Source organism: Mycteria americana, chromosome 8, assembly GCF_035582795.1.
Source record: "Mycteria americana isolate JAX WOST 10 ecotype Jacksonville Zoo and Gardens chromosome 8, USCA_MyAme_1.0, whole genome shotgun sequence".
NCBI lineage: Eukaryota > Metazoa > Chordata > Aves > Ciconiiformes > Ciconiidae > Mycteria > Mycteria americana.
The window spans coordinates 22818871-22834977 of record NC_134372.1 but is presented as its reverse complement, the minus strand read 5'-3'; the positions used below and the strand labels follow the sequence as shown (position 1 = coordinate 22834977).

At 49.7% G+C, this 16107-nt stretch overlaps 1 protein-coding gene across 1 annotated transcript; it reads right to left on the bottom strand.

Moving 5' to 3' along the window:
• Window positions 1-3740: 3740 nt before the first annotated feature.
• Window positions 3741-5256, bottom strand: PURA (purine rich element binding protein A). The gene has a single exon (XM_075510192.1). The coding sequence runs from the start codon at window positions 5239-5241 to the stop codon at window positions 3883-3885; it is 1359 nt and encodes a 452-aa protein (XP_075366307.1). The 5' UTR covers window positions 5242-5256; the 3' UTR covers window positions 3741-3882.
• Window positions 5257-16107: the final 10851 nt, after the last annotated feature.

Below are 16107 nucleotides of genomic sequence, written 5' to 3'. Positions count from 1 at the left end.
GAGCGCTACACCGAGCACATTTGAATCCCTGCAAGGGATACACGAGAAAGTGACACTGTCAAGTATTTTTTTTTTCTTTTTCCTTTTTTTAAATTGAATTTTCCAAAAAAGCTCTCCACCACATATGGGTATGCCTCGCTGGAAGCTCAGCGTCCTGTCCGCACCCCACAGCTGAGTTTCTGACCACTGGCACAGCTGCCCTGCGGCTCCAGCCTGGCCAAAGCCCTGATCCTCCCTGGCACCACGGGCCTGGAGCTAACTCCAGGATGGGTCCAGCCAGTCCCCTCCTGCTCCCAGGCAGCTGGAGGGCTGCCTCTCGCAGCAGCATCGCAAGCGGGACCACAGAGAGAGAAGAGGCAGGAATCAACAGTGGCTCGTTCTGTTTCTTTTTCTTCTTTTTTATTTAACCTCTCAGATATAGAGCAATTTTACTTTTTTTTTTTTAACAAAAATAATAATAATGACTTTTAATTTGGAGGACATTTCTCCGTTAGCATAAAACCACTTAAAGGGTAGTTGTATTTCAATAGTAAATTACTTGACAGTGTCCCTTTAACTTAAAAATAAAATAATGTCAGTATTGCAATGAATTTCAAGTTTTCTTGCACGTAGTCATTATAGAGTAGTTTTTATCATGCTCTTGGACCTATCCTACAAGACATTTAAAAGCATATCATCAAGGAAAATATAAGGCATACTTCTCAGGAATTAGATATCTTGGCACATTTGAGCATACTGTCTTTTTTTTAAACAACACATATGGTCAAATATACCTTTCTTCTTCTAACATTAAACAGGGTTTTCTGTACTTTGTTTTAAATACTGAGATATTAGAGCCTTCGTAAAGTTCCGAGCACCTCCGGGGAAAAAAAAAAAAAAAGACAAAAAATAAATCAAAACAAAAACAAAACCAGAAGCAAAATCCCATGAACCTTTACAGTCATTTTAGTCTTTCATTATCATCATTCATCAAGTCCTAAAACATACATAACATGCGTTAAAAGAAGAAAAAAAAAACCCAAAAAACAATGAAACACGCAGAAGAAACCCGAAACGAGACAAAAACTGACCACAAGTTCTCGGACACTGTTCACAAAACTGCCAGCGGGCTGTTACATGCTGTACTGGTTTGACTGAAACTGCGTGCGCTTCTCGAGTCAGCCAGATCCCGGGCAGGATCTGGGTGGCGCGGGTGAGGAAGACCACAGGGAGCAGCCTGCCTTGTTAGCGATGCTCCCAGGAGCCGGGAGGGTACAGAAGGACACTCTGCCGTGCTCTCATCGCCTCCCGCTACTTATTGCTGGGAACACAACGCAGCAGCATGGAACTACAAGCACCGGACCACGTCCGCCAGCAGCGCTACAACTTTTGGGAGGGCAGTGAACAGCAGGACCGAGACAACCAATCAAGTAGCAAAACCAAAGCAATTAATTTCCTAACTACATCTAGCAGCATGGAGAATGCAGTCCTGCACACATCACAGTTGAAGTACAATAATCGATGGAACTGCCCATCCAGACCCTCTGATTCAAAAGCAGGTTATCAGACAAATGTTTACATGCAATTGAGAACCATTTCAAATGTCACATTACGCACTCCAAAAGCTTATTTTACTACTGGGAAATAGGAAAGTGCACATTAAAGCAATTTTAAACATTTCCAGTGATTGTTTAAAAGAAACAGAAACACCTCACTACCGGCATTTCGTATTTAACTTTCTGTGAACACTAACAGCAAACTTTAAAGGGAAATAATGCATGGTACAATGGAAACAGCTTGTTTTAACACTTACAGTACATCTCAGAAAAAAAAAAAAAAGAAAAAGGGAAATATAATTTCAAATGGGAATAAAAAGACAGCAGGAAATAAAATTCTTTAAAACAAGCTTTTTTTTCCCCCCACCCTTCCGAAACTCCATCCTTGACCATCAGTAAAGAAGCGCAGGCAGCTCCTGCTCGTACAGGTGGTGCCTTCTGCGCGCAGCAGCTAGGTCTACCAGACAGCTAACTCTGCCAAGACCATTAAGAAAAATGACTGCATCCCAGAAAAACTTCTGAGTGGAACAAGATCCTAGTTTCTCTGAAACGCTGTCTACTGAATTCCGGCCAAGAAAAAAAAAGAAAAGAAATGAGAAAAGAAGTTTTGTTTTCACTGTTTAAGGCATCTTTTTTTTATAACGTTTTCTCTTCACTCATAATGATGATAGTCATGCAGCAGTTTAATGATAAAAATATATTAATATTTTACTATACAGCAGCAAGAAGTTAGTCAAAAGCACACCAACTTTTTTTAAAAGAAAAAAACCAAGACAACAAAAACAACCTGTAAAAGTCTATTATTCTTATTATTATTATTACGAACAATTTCAATTTGGAGAACACACCTGGACAGATTAGTGTTCTGACAAATCTGAGTTTCCCTACCCTAGGCTTTGACCAGAGCCCACGAGCATGCACACTGGCGAGGAGGCTGGGATGGGGAGGGAAGGGCATGGCTAGGCTCGCCAGGTATGTAGCCAGTAATAACTAGCACCACAGCTACATGGAAATCCATTACAGACACACACCAACTTGGCTTTCACTTTTAAACAAAACTCCGAACCCCATGGCTCAGTAGGATTACTCTGCAATTGCGTCGCACTGATTTCTAACAGGCCTACAGAAGTTAACAGCACTGGCAGGGATCAAAGCATAGGTTCGGACCTCTCAAGAGTTTAGGAGATAGTGCTAGTGCCAGTGGCGACACGGAAAGACTCACTACCTGCTGTCGAAAAACAGGTTTACTGGAAACCGCTGCACATCAGGTTAAGTACTTTAAGTACATAGAATAAAAAAAATATATTATTAACAATACAAGTACATCTCATATACACAATAATGACAATATGCCTACTCAGTTGTAAACCAAAGAGGTGCAGAAAAAAAATATTATGGGAGGAAATTCTTTACTTTTCTTTTTTTTCTCTCTCTCTCTTTTTCTTTTCCTCTTTTCTTTTTTTTTTTTAACTATTTGAATAACTTTGGTTCAAACGTAAAAATCACAAGTTAGCAAATTTCATTTAAATGCCTTTTTTAATAATTTTTCTTCATGTTCACAGAAGTTTCACTGACCATTTTTATATGTTTAAGGTCCAGATGCAATGCATATTGTATAAAAGAGAGCACTTATTGTTTACCTTGCATGAATTAAACCTACGTACCTTTTAACTCTACAAACTTCTGCATAACATTTAGACAAAGCTCAGACACACAGCATGCCTAGCCCTCATATATATATACACATCTCTAATCACAGGTATATAGGGTGTCAAATATACTATAGTAACCTCCATGTAAGGTTCAAAATTTGGTAACAAAATGAGAAGAAAAAACTAAAAATATTATTTTACGTGTTCTAAAATATCTCTTTTTTTGTGCTAAAGTCAAATGTTAGCTCAACATGAAAAGGACTTTTTTTATATAATTCAGCAATATTATAATCTTGACCATTTTTGCAAACACTTTTTAATAATAATAGCTTAAACGTGTACAAAAGTTCTCGGTTAATTAGGGAAATAAACACTCAGTTCTTTATATTTTTAATCAAGTAGGAAACACAGTTCATATATAATGTTATTACTTTTTTTTGACTTTTTTTTTGTGTTTTGTTTTGTTTTTGTTTTAGCAGCTGCTTACTGTTTGATACGGTGGGTAAAGTGGAGGAACATCCAGCGATGGGTGGATGGAGGCGCTGCTGCCGGGCGGCGGGGGGCGCCGGGCGGGCGGCGCTGCCGAGGGGGGCGCCGGCCAGCGGGGAGGGCTTCTCGCCGCCGCCCCCCCGCCCCGCCGCCCGCCCGCCCTCCCGCCGGCGGCGGGGCCAGTCCGCGTCCCGGGGGGCGGGCGGTCAGTCCTCCTCGGGCTCCTCGGCCTGCAGCAGGGTGCCGGGCGGCCCGGCGGCGGCGGCGGCCTCGGCCTCGGGGGGCGGCTCGGCCCCGGCGCCCGCGGGGGGGGCGGCGGCGGCGGCGGCGCGCTTGTCCCGCTGCTTCTCCTGGATCTTCTTCATCTCGTCCGAGTACTTGCAGAAGGTGTGGCCGAACTTGGCCCAGACCTTGTAGGGGACCGTGATGGAGTTGCGGTAGGTGGGCTTCACCTCGCTCACCCGCATGAAGACGCCGTACTTGTTGGAGCCCACGTCGAAGAAGAAGCGCTTGTTGTCCACAGTCAAGGAGGTGCCCTCGGGCAGCTCGGCCGGCTCCTCCTCCACCCCGTAGTCGTCGATGAGCTTGGCCAGGGCGTCGCGGAACTCGATCAGGCCCTGGGCCGGCAGGGCGATGGTCTGGCCCTGCGTGGAGCCCAGCCCCGGGCCGCGGTTGACGGTCTGGCGGACGCGGAGGAAGCGCCCGCGCTGGTTCTCCTTCAGATCCATGTAGTACTTGCGGTTCTCCCGCACCAGGAACTCGCTCTTGAGTGCCCGCCGGGGCTCGTCGGCAGCCTGCGCCAGCTCGGGGGGCTGGCTGGGCCCCAGCTGGGCGTAGTGCTCGATGAAGTCGCCCAGGTAGTCGCGGAACTCGACGGCCACCGACATGGATAGGGTCAGGCGGCTCTTGTTGCCGCCCGCCCCCACCTCGGCGATCTTGAGGAAGCGGCCCTTGGCGTTCTGCTTGACGTCCAGGTAGAAGCGCTTGTTCTGGATATCCACTCGCTTGGAGGCCAGCTCCTGCGTCTCGTGCTGCAGGCCGCCGCCCGGGCCGCCGCCGCCGCCGCCGCCGCCGCCCGAGCCCGGCCCCCCGGCGCCCGCCGCGCCCCCGCCGCCGCCGCCCTGCTCGCTGCCGCTGTCTCTGTCCGCCATGATGCCGCCGCCCGCCGCCGCCGCTCGGCCTCGGCCGCCGCCGCCGCTTCTCACCCGGCGCCCCCCCCGCGCCGCCGCCCGCGCCGCCTCCTCCTCCGCCGCCGCCGCCTCCTCCTCGGCCGCCCCCGGCCGCCGCCCACCGCCGCCGCCGCCGCTCCGCCCGCCGCCGCCGCCGCTGCTGCAACAGCCCCCGCGGCCACCAGCCGGCCGCTCTCGCGAGATGTGCGGGAGCGAGGAGAGGGCGCGGGAAGGCGGCAGAGAGCGGCCCCCGACGCCGGCCGCCCCGCCGAGCCGGGCAGCAGCGCCGCGCCGCCGGGCGGCCGCGCCGCGCACCGCCGGCCGCCGCCACCGGGCGGGGGCGGACTGTCGTCCCCCACACCCTGTGCTGTGCCGTGACCCCCCCCACCCGTCCATCAGCGGCTCCCGGCGGTGCTCCTCGGCCCCGCCAGCAGCCCCCAGAGGACAGGAGCCCGGTGGACACAGGGCCGGGGCCAGGAAGCGCCGTCCGGCTCCTCGTGGCGGGGGGCTCCGGGAGCCGCATGCTCCCGGGACGAAACCGTACGGGCAACCGGGGAGGAGCGGAGTTCGTCAGCCCCTTCCGTCCCGGTGCGGCCATCCCGGCATCGGGGTACCGGGCTGAGGGGCTTCCCGGGTAGGAGCACGGAGGCGGGGATATGTATTTATTCGGGGCTGCTAATGAAATTAATTAATACATCTATGGTGCGGCGGCGAACCGGGAGCGCCGGACCTCCCGGGAGCGGAGCGGGGATGGCGACCGGGGTGGAAGGGGCAGCTGCCGGCGGGCAGAGCTGCAGACAGGGGGCGGGCAAGCTGCCCTTCGAGCATCCCCATCGCAGGTGACTGGTTTGCTTTTTATTAAACTGCTGCTTTTTGGTGGGTTTTCCAGGAGATCCCTTTGCTTCCCGTCCTTGTTACCAAACCCCGAATCTCAAGCCAGCTCCGGTCCAAGTAAGGATGCTTTCTCCCGGTGCTGTGGGCCTGGAAGCAAACTAGCAGGCTGGGTTTGGCTAAAAGTCCCTTCACTGCCTGTTTCCCTGCCTGCTGCTTCCCAGGACAGTGAGTGCTGACTTGCATGGAGGGCATCAATGCTACCTCGAGCATCTCAAAAATCCTGCAAGTGTGGTACACAAAGCAGTCGTGCCACAAGGCAGATTTCGTGGTGGCCCGCAGGATGTGCTCTGTGCTGGAGGAAATAACGTATGCATTCATGAAGGAGAAAGAGATTAAATTGCTAAGACATCTGCGTGTCTTAGATGTTGCTTAGATATCATGGGAGGAGCCCCCGGTCTGCCCCATCATTATGATTAAAGCCTTTGTTATTAGTGATTCTATGTATAACAACAAAAAAAAAAAGGGGAGGAAAACAGTTTAATACAGAAGTGATGTTTTGAAGCTGCAGTGAGCTGCAGCTTGCAAGCTGTCAGCAGCTATATGTCAGCTTGCAGAAATGCCCTGAACGCCTGGGATGCATGGTGCTATGTGGATGCTACGTTTGATTTTCAGCCCGCCCCAACGCGAGACCTCTCCTGGTGTGTCTCTGGCGTGGGAACTGCATGGCCAGGCCGGCATTGCTATGCTGTGCCCCTGTGGCAGGCTGAGAGCTGATGCTCTGACAGTCCCTCTCTCTCGGTTTGCTCTTTTTATCCTGAAAACTAATGATATTAAGCAATTTTAACTGAGGCCTAACAATAATGCCTCTTGCTAATGCCAGCAGGTATCCTTATGGAGTGTAAACCACTGCTTTATTCACGAGGGAGAGCTGGTAAATATATAACTGCTGAGGAAATGCATTTGGTGAAAGCCTGGCGCCCAGGAAGCATGTGGCCGGTCTGTCTCTGACCACGGTGGGGTGAGAATTGCTGGTGGTGACGACGCTGATAAAGTGCAGCCAGCAGCAGAGGTTATTTTTCCTATCCAACGCAGGCCAGCATTATTGCTTTCAGAGTGGATGCACTCCATCCAGTGGTGGATACTGGTGATCCTGGCAACAGACATGCCAACGTTTCTCCTTTCGTGGCATGGTGTTGGTGGGACCCTGCTTGCCCAGTGTCATTCTGTGTTGCTAGTCACAGCAACTACCTAATACTCTGGTTTTGAGTCTGAATTTGGCTTGAATATGGGCATTTGCTTAGTTAAGTAAACAGAACAAAGCAAAAAATGTGTTTTTTCTTCCTAATAGATAATCTTTTTCAATAGGAGCTCTACCATAGCAGCCTGTCCTGGGCGGCTGGCTGTGGCTGTGCTGCAGGGACCTGCATTGGTCTGCCCAGTGCTAAAACATGATAACATGGCCAAGGCAATTCTGGGTTGACTGCTTGAACAAAGTGAGGTGCAAAACAGGATGGACAAAGGCGATGGACAAATGCAGAAGCCAGGGGAATCTCTTCATACCTTGTCCAGGTACTGATGGCCAAAGACTGGATAGGGATCTTGCAGGGACTTCCTGGGTCACATGCTGCCCTCCCTTGCTGTTGTAGTGGTATCAGTATGGCCCATATGTTTATCAGGCTTCATGCTGGCTTCTGTGGGTTCTGCTGAAATCTGTCCCAGACCTCTTAGCTCTGAAAATCAGAAATCTTTTCATCCCCAGCCTGAATATATTGATGGCTTCTTTACAGCTCCACAACTTTCGGCTTGGAGCTTTCATAAGGTTTTCTCGTGTTTTCTCCTCTTCCATGTGTCTCTCAGGAGCAATTATATCCCCTTCAGCCCCTGTTCTGGTAGTCTAAATAAGACCAAGTTTTGGTAGTTTCCTCTCATAAGATAAATCCTTTCTTTGACTGTTTTAGTTGTCCTTTGTCGCACCAGTTTCAGTTCCTCTGAAAGACAGGGGAGAAGGTTTTCAGAGTCAGGGCTGGGATTTCAGGCTTAAGATCAATGGGACTTTTGTTTCAAAATCCAATTCAGATGGCTTTTAAGAACATATCTGATCATTACTGCAAGCATCACAAAGTTTGGAGCCCAAGCCTGTTATTCAGCTACAAAGCAACAACTCTGCTGACTCCAAGAACGCGTATGAACATTTATAATCACAGGAGGGAATCTAAGAGCCATTCAAACAACAGATAAGATTGGTAACAAAAGTGGCTGAGATGCAATTGTTACTGTGCAAGTCAAAAAAAAGGCTTTCACATACAGAGGATGTTGCCAAGAAAGATACATTCAAGTAGGCAAGCCATTCTTCTCCCATCCGCTGTCTGAATTCTTCTGCAGTCTTCCCAGATCTATTCAGGCTTAGCTGAGCGATCCACTGGATTAGGGGGTGACTGAGTTTAGACTTGCCATCGGACACAGCTTTTTGCCAGGATGTGTCAGATCTTTGCCTTGGTCCAGTCCTTGTTCAGGCCTCCCACCATGGAAAAGGGAGCATATTCTGGTTCAGAGTATTTCCTGAGCTGTGATGGGACTTGGAGCAATAAAGCAATCAAAACAAAGCTGCCATTGCCATGTCTTGGAGCTGGAGCAATTAGAAGGCAGTTACAGCCACATGGGGATGTCTGAAGTTGTGCAAAGTCTTAGACTAGCCCCCGGATGGGAGCATGTAACAGGATGGTGAAAGTTTCCTTTGCTTTCCATCTGGGTCTTCTTTAGAGCGTGCCTTTGGAGAGAGGAGTTCAGCATGGCTTGTGCACTGTCTGCGAGGTGTTGGTTGCCCCATGAACAAGCCCCATCGTGTGCAGTGAACAAAAAACTAGCACACCACATATGTAAGTCATTTATGAAGACAGGAATGATGAACTATGCACACAATAGAGTTGCCTCTATTAGGTCTGTCAATCCTAATTAAAAAAATACTTCTCAATGAAAATTATTTATAAAAAGAAATCACAGTGACCCTAAATCAAATTATTTGTGAATGGTTTTTAGTCTCCCAGATCTGTTAAAACTCCTGTGTTAGTCACTGGATGTCATCCAAACTACACGCTGAATGAATAACATGTCTGCCAAATTTCATTTTTTTTCACCCTTGCCCAGTTTGGCACAGGACAGTTACAGTCATTTTTTCTAAATATCTTTCAGAACATCAAGAAACTGTAAAATAACAATGGAAAAGCTTGGCCACAATTAAGTACAGCCCTCCAGTTGTAACCGCTTCTCTCAAAAAAAGTCACTCTGGTTCCTTTGATGATCTGTTTTGCGTGGGCACCAAGGCAGGGTTTCCCCTGTGGGGATACTGGGGGGTCACTCTGCCTGCGATGCAACCCCACTAGGGAACCTGGCTTCCAGGTGTTCAGGAGTGGGGCACAGCTGGATCCATGCTGTCCCTGGGTGCAGGGCTTGTGTCTTCCTGACCACCTGCTAGAGACTGATATACCGAGGACATATCAGCCATTCTTTGTCCACAACTGCAGTTCCCATGGCGAGCTGTAAAGACACCTCTTTTGCTTTTCAAAAGAAAAAAAGGGGGAAAAAAGGGAATTGGTGACTGCACAATGGCAGAATGAGTTCTTGCTTCTTGTGTCTGCAAAGATAAAGTGCTAATTCTTCTAAGCACCATGTGAAGTCCCATCCAAGTGAATTAAGTTTGGGATTGTTTTCATGATGGCTTGTTCCAATTATGCAGCGTGCTTTCTCTTCTCCCTTGACTGGCCTGCAAGTCTCCCTGCTACCCTTTTCTCAGCAAGTTGGCTTTCCCCTCATTGGTTCTTTCTCTTTCTGACCATGGGGGACTCTGCAGTGTTGTCCCCTGCAGAGAGGGAGGATCTTTGCCAGTTCTTGGTTCCCAATGAAGTTAGAGGGAAGCATGGTTCTTCAGCTCCCCACATAATCCAGTAGTCCTGGCTGCTGTTCTGTTGAAAACCAGCAACAAATGGCTCACCAGATTCTAATCTTGCTGGTTTTCAGTGGCTACGTTTTATAAAACCAGGGCTCTCAGCTCCTCTCTGCTCCTTGCCTCCTCAGGAGGAGTAAGGATTAGAGCACATACAGTAGTGCTACAGTGAGTGCTAGAGTGATACAGTAGTATCACATACAGTAGTTAGCAAAGGTTATGCAACCCCTAAATGTGACCGTGCCCTGGTTCAACACCAGCAGACCTATCTCCAGATGGACCAGGGCTACATTCACCTCACTTTCCGACAGCCTGCCTCCTGGTATCCAGCTTGCTTGTTTGCCTCTAGTCGAAGCAATGTGATGCCTGGCTGGACCTCCTGCTTCCCTTCCCTCCTCCCATGCCCGTGGCGTTGCCTGCGAAGGTGCTCTGTCCCCTGGGGTGCCCAGGAGGAAGGGCTCAGCTGGCTCAGTGGAACAGCTGGCTCTGGCTCCTGGTGCACCAGCTGGCTTATCCTTTTATTAGGATGAGGGTACTCCTGTGTTTTTTGCTGTATGATTCCTCTTGTTTTCATACTGTCTTGCTGGTGTCTCCGGAGCTGCGGCGGACTGCCCAGATGGTCCTGGGTTACTGTTCCTACAGCCATGACTCCCGGTCCTTGACTTGTACAGTCATGCAACAAGCCAACTGACAGCCTCTCCAGTCTTGCTCTTCTTTCTGGGCTTATGGACATGCTGGGGTTTGTGGGCTGTGAATCCATCCCCTCAAGGCATGTTTTTGGAAAGTGTGCTTTAGAAAGCACTGGCAGGCTTTCTGCAGCACTTTTGGGTTTTCCAGCCCTACCTGATAGAGATGGGCTGGAAAGCCCCACTCCAGTGCCAGAATATCTGATTTATCCTGCCATTAATTTACAGCCTCCAAAAGCTGCTGGATCACACCAAGTGGGGTCACTAACTTGTTCAAGAGCAATCCAGCCACTGTGAGTTCCCACGGAAGAATGGGATGGGAGAAGACAGTGCTTTCCACACCATGTGGAGAGGAGCCTTTGCTCTGGAGACTTCCAGGTATGAGTGTGCCTTGGTCCAGACAAACCACTGTGCCTCCTCCAGGCTGGGGGAGTTTTCTGGCTTTTTGTAACATCTGGTTTTTCAGGTTAAGACTCCAGCCCCTCCCCAATGCAGCTTCTTGCAGGCTGGTGATTCGTTTCCACTACTTTAAACCTCCTTTCCTTAAAAAGCATGTGAAGTGTAGAGGGACGAGTTCTCCATTACCTTGGAGGAGACATCATAGCTTTGGGGATGCAGGGTGCGACACTGTGTGAAACAGAGGACAACACACCACAAAGACTTAAAGGCCTCCCCACCCTCAAAAAAAATGCAAGGAAGCATCAGCATAACCCTGTGTAGCACATGCTTTCAGACAGATACGACTTTCGGTGCTTTCAGCTAAGTGGGACAAAAAACAATCAATACCTCACGGACAGGATGAAATCATTGCTTAGCATGAAACATGTGGATTGTCAGGATGTATTGACATGGCAGCAAATGCCTGGATCTTGAGGTAGGATGTTAACCTGACTGTTCCCACTCTGAGAGGACGTAACAAGTCCTCAGCTCTCAAGTGGGCTGGCTGCTGCCAGTGTGGGACGGTAGTGACTCCCCACCCTCTGTGGGGTTTTGTTTACATGGATCTGAAAGGAAAATTTCTACAATACTCACACAACAAAGAGCAAACTTCAACTGTGCAGATCAAGCCATACAGAACAGACAAGTGCTTAGATTTGTTACTGGATTGCAAGTTGTTACTGGATGCTGTTGAGTTTAAATGTCCCTATGGTGGAACCTCTTGCTGCATTCAGATAATTGTGTCCTGCACCCTGCGCCCACCTGATGATGTTACTGACTGTTGTTTTGAATCCTTGATCGTTGCGGTGGTAAGGTGCAGTCAGCACTGGCTGATGGATGTGTTCAAGGGTTGTTCTTAGCGGTGTAAGCTCATTGCAGAAGCTCAGGACCTGCCTTTTGGGTCCTGGGGACATATGTATGTGTGTAAGTGAATGCAGCCCTGCAGCCACATAGCTGATATCCAAAGAGTAATTTAAAAGGACGCTACATAAAACCAGGAATAGAGTAATATCTACCTGGAGGAGACCAGAGGCACTGGAGCTGTGCACGCATCATTAATTTAAACAATTCCAACTCCCCTTCCTCCCAGTTCCAAGATAAGTGGCAAAACACATGCCCTGGAAGCTCTCGTTGATGCCCAGACAGAGATGAGCAGGAAGGACCCAAGGACATTTCCGCAGCTCCTCTTGCAGTGCAGGGGTCTTTGGGGAGGTGTTTGTAAATGCCTGTTCTGTTCACAGTGCTCTTGGCCCCTCTCTGGCTTGCAGGTGGTCCAGCCTCAGCACTACTGCCGTGGCTGTTGTCCAAGGCTGTTGTCATTTTGAAATGCTTCATCCCTGGCTCCTTGCAGGGCTGCCCTGGTGCTGAGGCTGAGTGGAGAATTACCCTGGAAGCAGGTCCACACTCTTGAGGGAGGGTGGGGGCTGCTGTGCAGATCCAGAAGGAGGGAATTTCCCTCTTCAAAGCTTCTCCTGAAGGTTAGTAATTGTTCTTCCAGCACCAAAACTGCAAGGGAGATGAGTGTCTTGTCCTGGAAGGAGATCAGTTGTGGGGTTTCCCTGCCATTGGGAGCCCAGGGTATGCCAGGAAAGGGCTTTCCCAGGTGAGGCTGTGTGTTTGGGTGGGAATGGCCAGGATGAACTGGCATCCCCTGAAAGACTGGTGCTGTCTCTGCCTCTTGTGTCCTCTCCTTCACTCCTTGGTAGGGGTCTGCACACCTTCTTCGAGGGAGGGTCAGGGACAGATGAGGGCTAGTGGGAACCTTCTGCCTTCCTCAGGTCCCACCCCAGGGTGGAAAGCCAAGTGGTTTTCGCAGGGTCAGGTGAGCTGCTGAAGGGGCAGAGCTGGCTGAGCAGCAAAATGGCTGCAAGGAAAAGGTGAAACAGCAGTTGTTTATTTTCCCAGAGCTGCAGGGGACAGCAGACAGAGGTGCCTGGCCAGCCAGTGTGGTGATTCAGGTGCTGGCAGAGGGGAGTCGGGGAGCTGCATGGCAGCTCTGGCTGGAGGAGGATAGCCATGGGGGACTGCTGAGTGCCTTTGACCTGGGTGCAGAGTTGAGCCGAGAAACTTGGGGATGGTACTGGCAGGAGGGAGCTCCATCTGCCTTGCCTTGGGGAGTAGGGTGTCCTCCTGTCTCCCAGGCTCATTGCCCCAAGGCACCAGGAGGAGTTATCATCTCTCTCATTTCCCTGGTGTTCCCTTTCCAGAGGGGAGATGTACCTGCTTTCTCCTGTGTCAGAGCAGGCAGATGCTCCTAGTCTGGGGTGTGGATAAGGCTGTGAACCCCAACAGTGAATTGCCCCCTTGCAGGGCACATGCCAGAGTTGTGGCTTCTCTCCCCGCTTGCTTTGCCAGAGGTTTCCTCAGGTGGCACTTGCCCATGTGCAGTGCCTTTCTCCACACAGTGCCCTGTGGCCAGGCTGTGCCGTGCAGCCAAGGGAAGCTCGGGGGTGCCAGAGGTGCCTGGCCTGGAGCCCTGCAGGAAGGAGCCCATTTCTGCTCCCAGAGCAATGCCAGGCTGGTGCAATGGGCTGCTAGCTCCTTTTTCTTAGTTGTGACAGCAGAGGAGAGAGAAATCACTGGGCAAGAAGTGAAGCAGTTGCCTGTCTCTTGGCAGCTCTCAGCCCCAGTGCCCAATGGTTTCTGTGTTTCTTGCATTAAGCTGCCTTCCAAGAAGACTTGCACAGCTCCTGGAGCTGGGTCTGAGTTTTCATGCTAGGCCTGTGCTCGGTCTTGCTCTTCCTGAGATAGGCGATGTGTCCCAGGAGCTTGATCTTTCTCCAGAAGGCTGGACCCTCAAGTGGACAGGGACCTCTGGGCACCCTGCAGCCCTGCGGGCTGAGCACAGATTCAAGCAGGGCACCCGCTGCTCCACCCGGTGCTAGTGGAGCTCATGCTGATGCTGTTTGGCAGTCATCAGGAGAGGAATTTGGTTGGATCCCCTGAGACAAAAACACTTGGTTGACTGTAAACAAGCGTATTTACGCAGATGCGCCTCTGCCTGGCAGGCGGCTTGGAGAATGTGGGAGCTTTGGTCCAGAAGAATTTATAGCTTGTAACTCCTAAACTACTCCTTATGCAATCATCTACATGAGAACAACAAAGGCATCTCATTATCGGCTGTTCACAGCAACTGGCAATGGTGGCAAACAAAGCCCTTTTGGAGGACGTTAAGAAATGGTGCCTAAGTACGATTTGATGGAGTGAGGGATAGCAGGACGAGAGTTTGAAGCCAGCCTTCAGGTATTGCAACACTGGCCTGTTGCCTAGTCCTTCAGTAGCCCAGCCAGGTGGCCTGCCCCACACCTGGGAGGCGGCATCCACTGGACCCCAGTCTCTGTCTTTTCCAGGGGGATAAAGCTGTTCTTTGAACCATGCTCCAGTGTCTTGCCTGGGCAGAAGCCACAGCTGTCCCTCAAGGAGAAGGAAGACCTGAAGCGTGCATTGACCATGCTGATAGATGGAGGTATGGGCCAGCTCTACAGTCCTCCTGCAAGAGATGAGAGGGGGGGCCATCACTGATGGGAGGTAGATGTGATACCACCCTTTAAAGGTCCATCAGTTTCTGGACCTGGAGGAAGAGAAGAGCCAACTTGGCTTCTCATTTGAAACTTCAGCAAGAAGTAAAGGGTCTGTGACAAGGGGGTTGTCTAAGGGCAGCAGAGTCGCTTGTCATTCACAAGGTGATGGGCTTGATACCTACCAGCCCTGAGGTGATGGAGAGGCCTAGTTCATGATTGCAGAAGTCCCATGCACCTGTGGAATAATTGCTGGAGGTGACTTAGAAATTAAACTTATATTCACACTTTTAGGTAAGGCACAGCATTGAAGAAGCTTCCCGGGCGGAGTGTGGCTGACATGCAAGGAATCCATTCCACGGAAGTTCCCTAGGCCTGCAACCTTAGATGTCGGCAACGCCAGGGGAAGTTGGTGTGTTGGCTCTAAGAGGAACTGCTTGGAGGGTGGAGCGGTGTGGAGATACCGCGGCCAGGCTCTGTGATAATATGGGAACTTGAAGGTATCATGGAACTGATAGGCTGCATATTCGCTACCCTGGGCCAACAGTCTGTCATGTCTTTGACAAAATGCTGTCCTTTTGGTGAACTTTGCTCATTATAACATTGTTATAATACCAAAACGCACCTCCATCCCAAAAGCTACCCGCCTCCAAGGTGCGACCACCCCTCACTGAGCTTGCGCTTTGAATTTTCCTAGTTTATACCTTTAAAAGAGAAGCGAGGAAAACTTTACACCAATCCTAACAAAGGTTTGTATGACTAGAGTCACTCAAGCTCCACCTGAAAGGTAAAAGTAGTATAAAATAGCTTAAGAGAGAGAGAATGTCAGGGAAGATACCATCACGTACCACTCTGACTTCTGGGATCAGTCGACGGGCTGAGCCTCTCTTCCCCCCCATTGGGACGCTTTTGGGTAAGATTCAAACACTTGGTTATACCAAGTGCCTCCCTGGGAAACTTAGTAACCTCTATAGAGTCGATTTATATCTTTTAATGCATTTGTAGCTGGCAGTGTTACTTATACTCTTGGTATTTGCACGTGCTTTGCAGACAGTGAATTTATCACCGTAGTCCAAAAGAACCTGTGTATCTGTTGCTTTAATAAACTGCACTCTTCATGAATCTAGCCATGATAGTTCTTATTGAACGTGACCAGGCTCTTTAAGTGTGGCCATGGTAGTTCATGGAACGTGACTAGACTGAAGGTGTATCGCGTTATTTGTGCATCCGTAATCGTGATAGTTCAGTACACTGAACGCGACTGGACTTAAAACACTGCAAAATTACTTTAACGCTGTTGCCTTAATCAACTTTGCGAAGCTGCTTCAGTGAAAGCCCTTGAGAGGGCTCTGAGAGGCAAACGTTGACTCTGATGGGTGGCTACATATACTGTCCTTAGAAAATAAACCATTGACCAAGTCTGAGACTAAGACTGGACTTAGCTGCACCTAGACTTCTCTCTGAGAAGGAGTTTAGAAAGCAAGGGAGTCCTGCTGAACCTTGTGACTCAACGGGAGGGTTTCCCCCCACCCCCCCCCAGCCACACCTCAGACTCCTATTCGTAACGTGACAGTAACTTTTAACACAACAGCACCCGACATAGGTGCTGTGACAAGGAAGAGTCAGACATGAGGTGGAGAGAAGTCCTCCGTTCCTCTTCTGCAAGTGACCTCCCATGGGCAGCATTAAGAAATGTATTGTAACAGGGAAATTTTTAGAAGTATCTAATTTTATTTATTAATTATTTAATGTTTGCCTTAATCTCTTTCAGAGCTGCTTTGGGGATGTTTTCTGGACATCGTCGTGGCCCTGGGAGCTGGTGGGATTCCTTCCTCTCCAGCTGAGA

What these genes read in the sequence shown, in the direction of transcription:
- PURA (XM_075510192.1), bottom strand. Translation starts at nt 5,241, where the DNA reads ATGGACGGGTGGGGGGGGTCACGGCACAGCACAGGGTGTGGGGGACGA.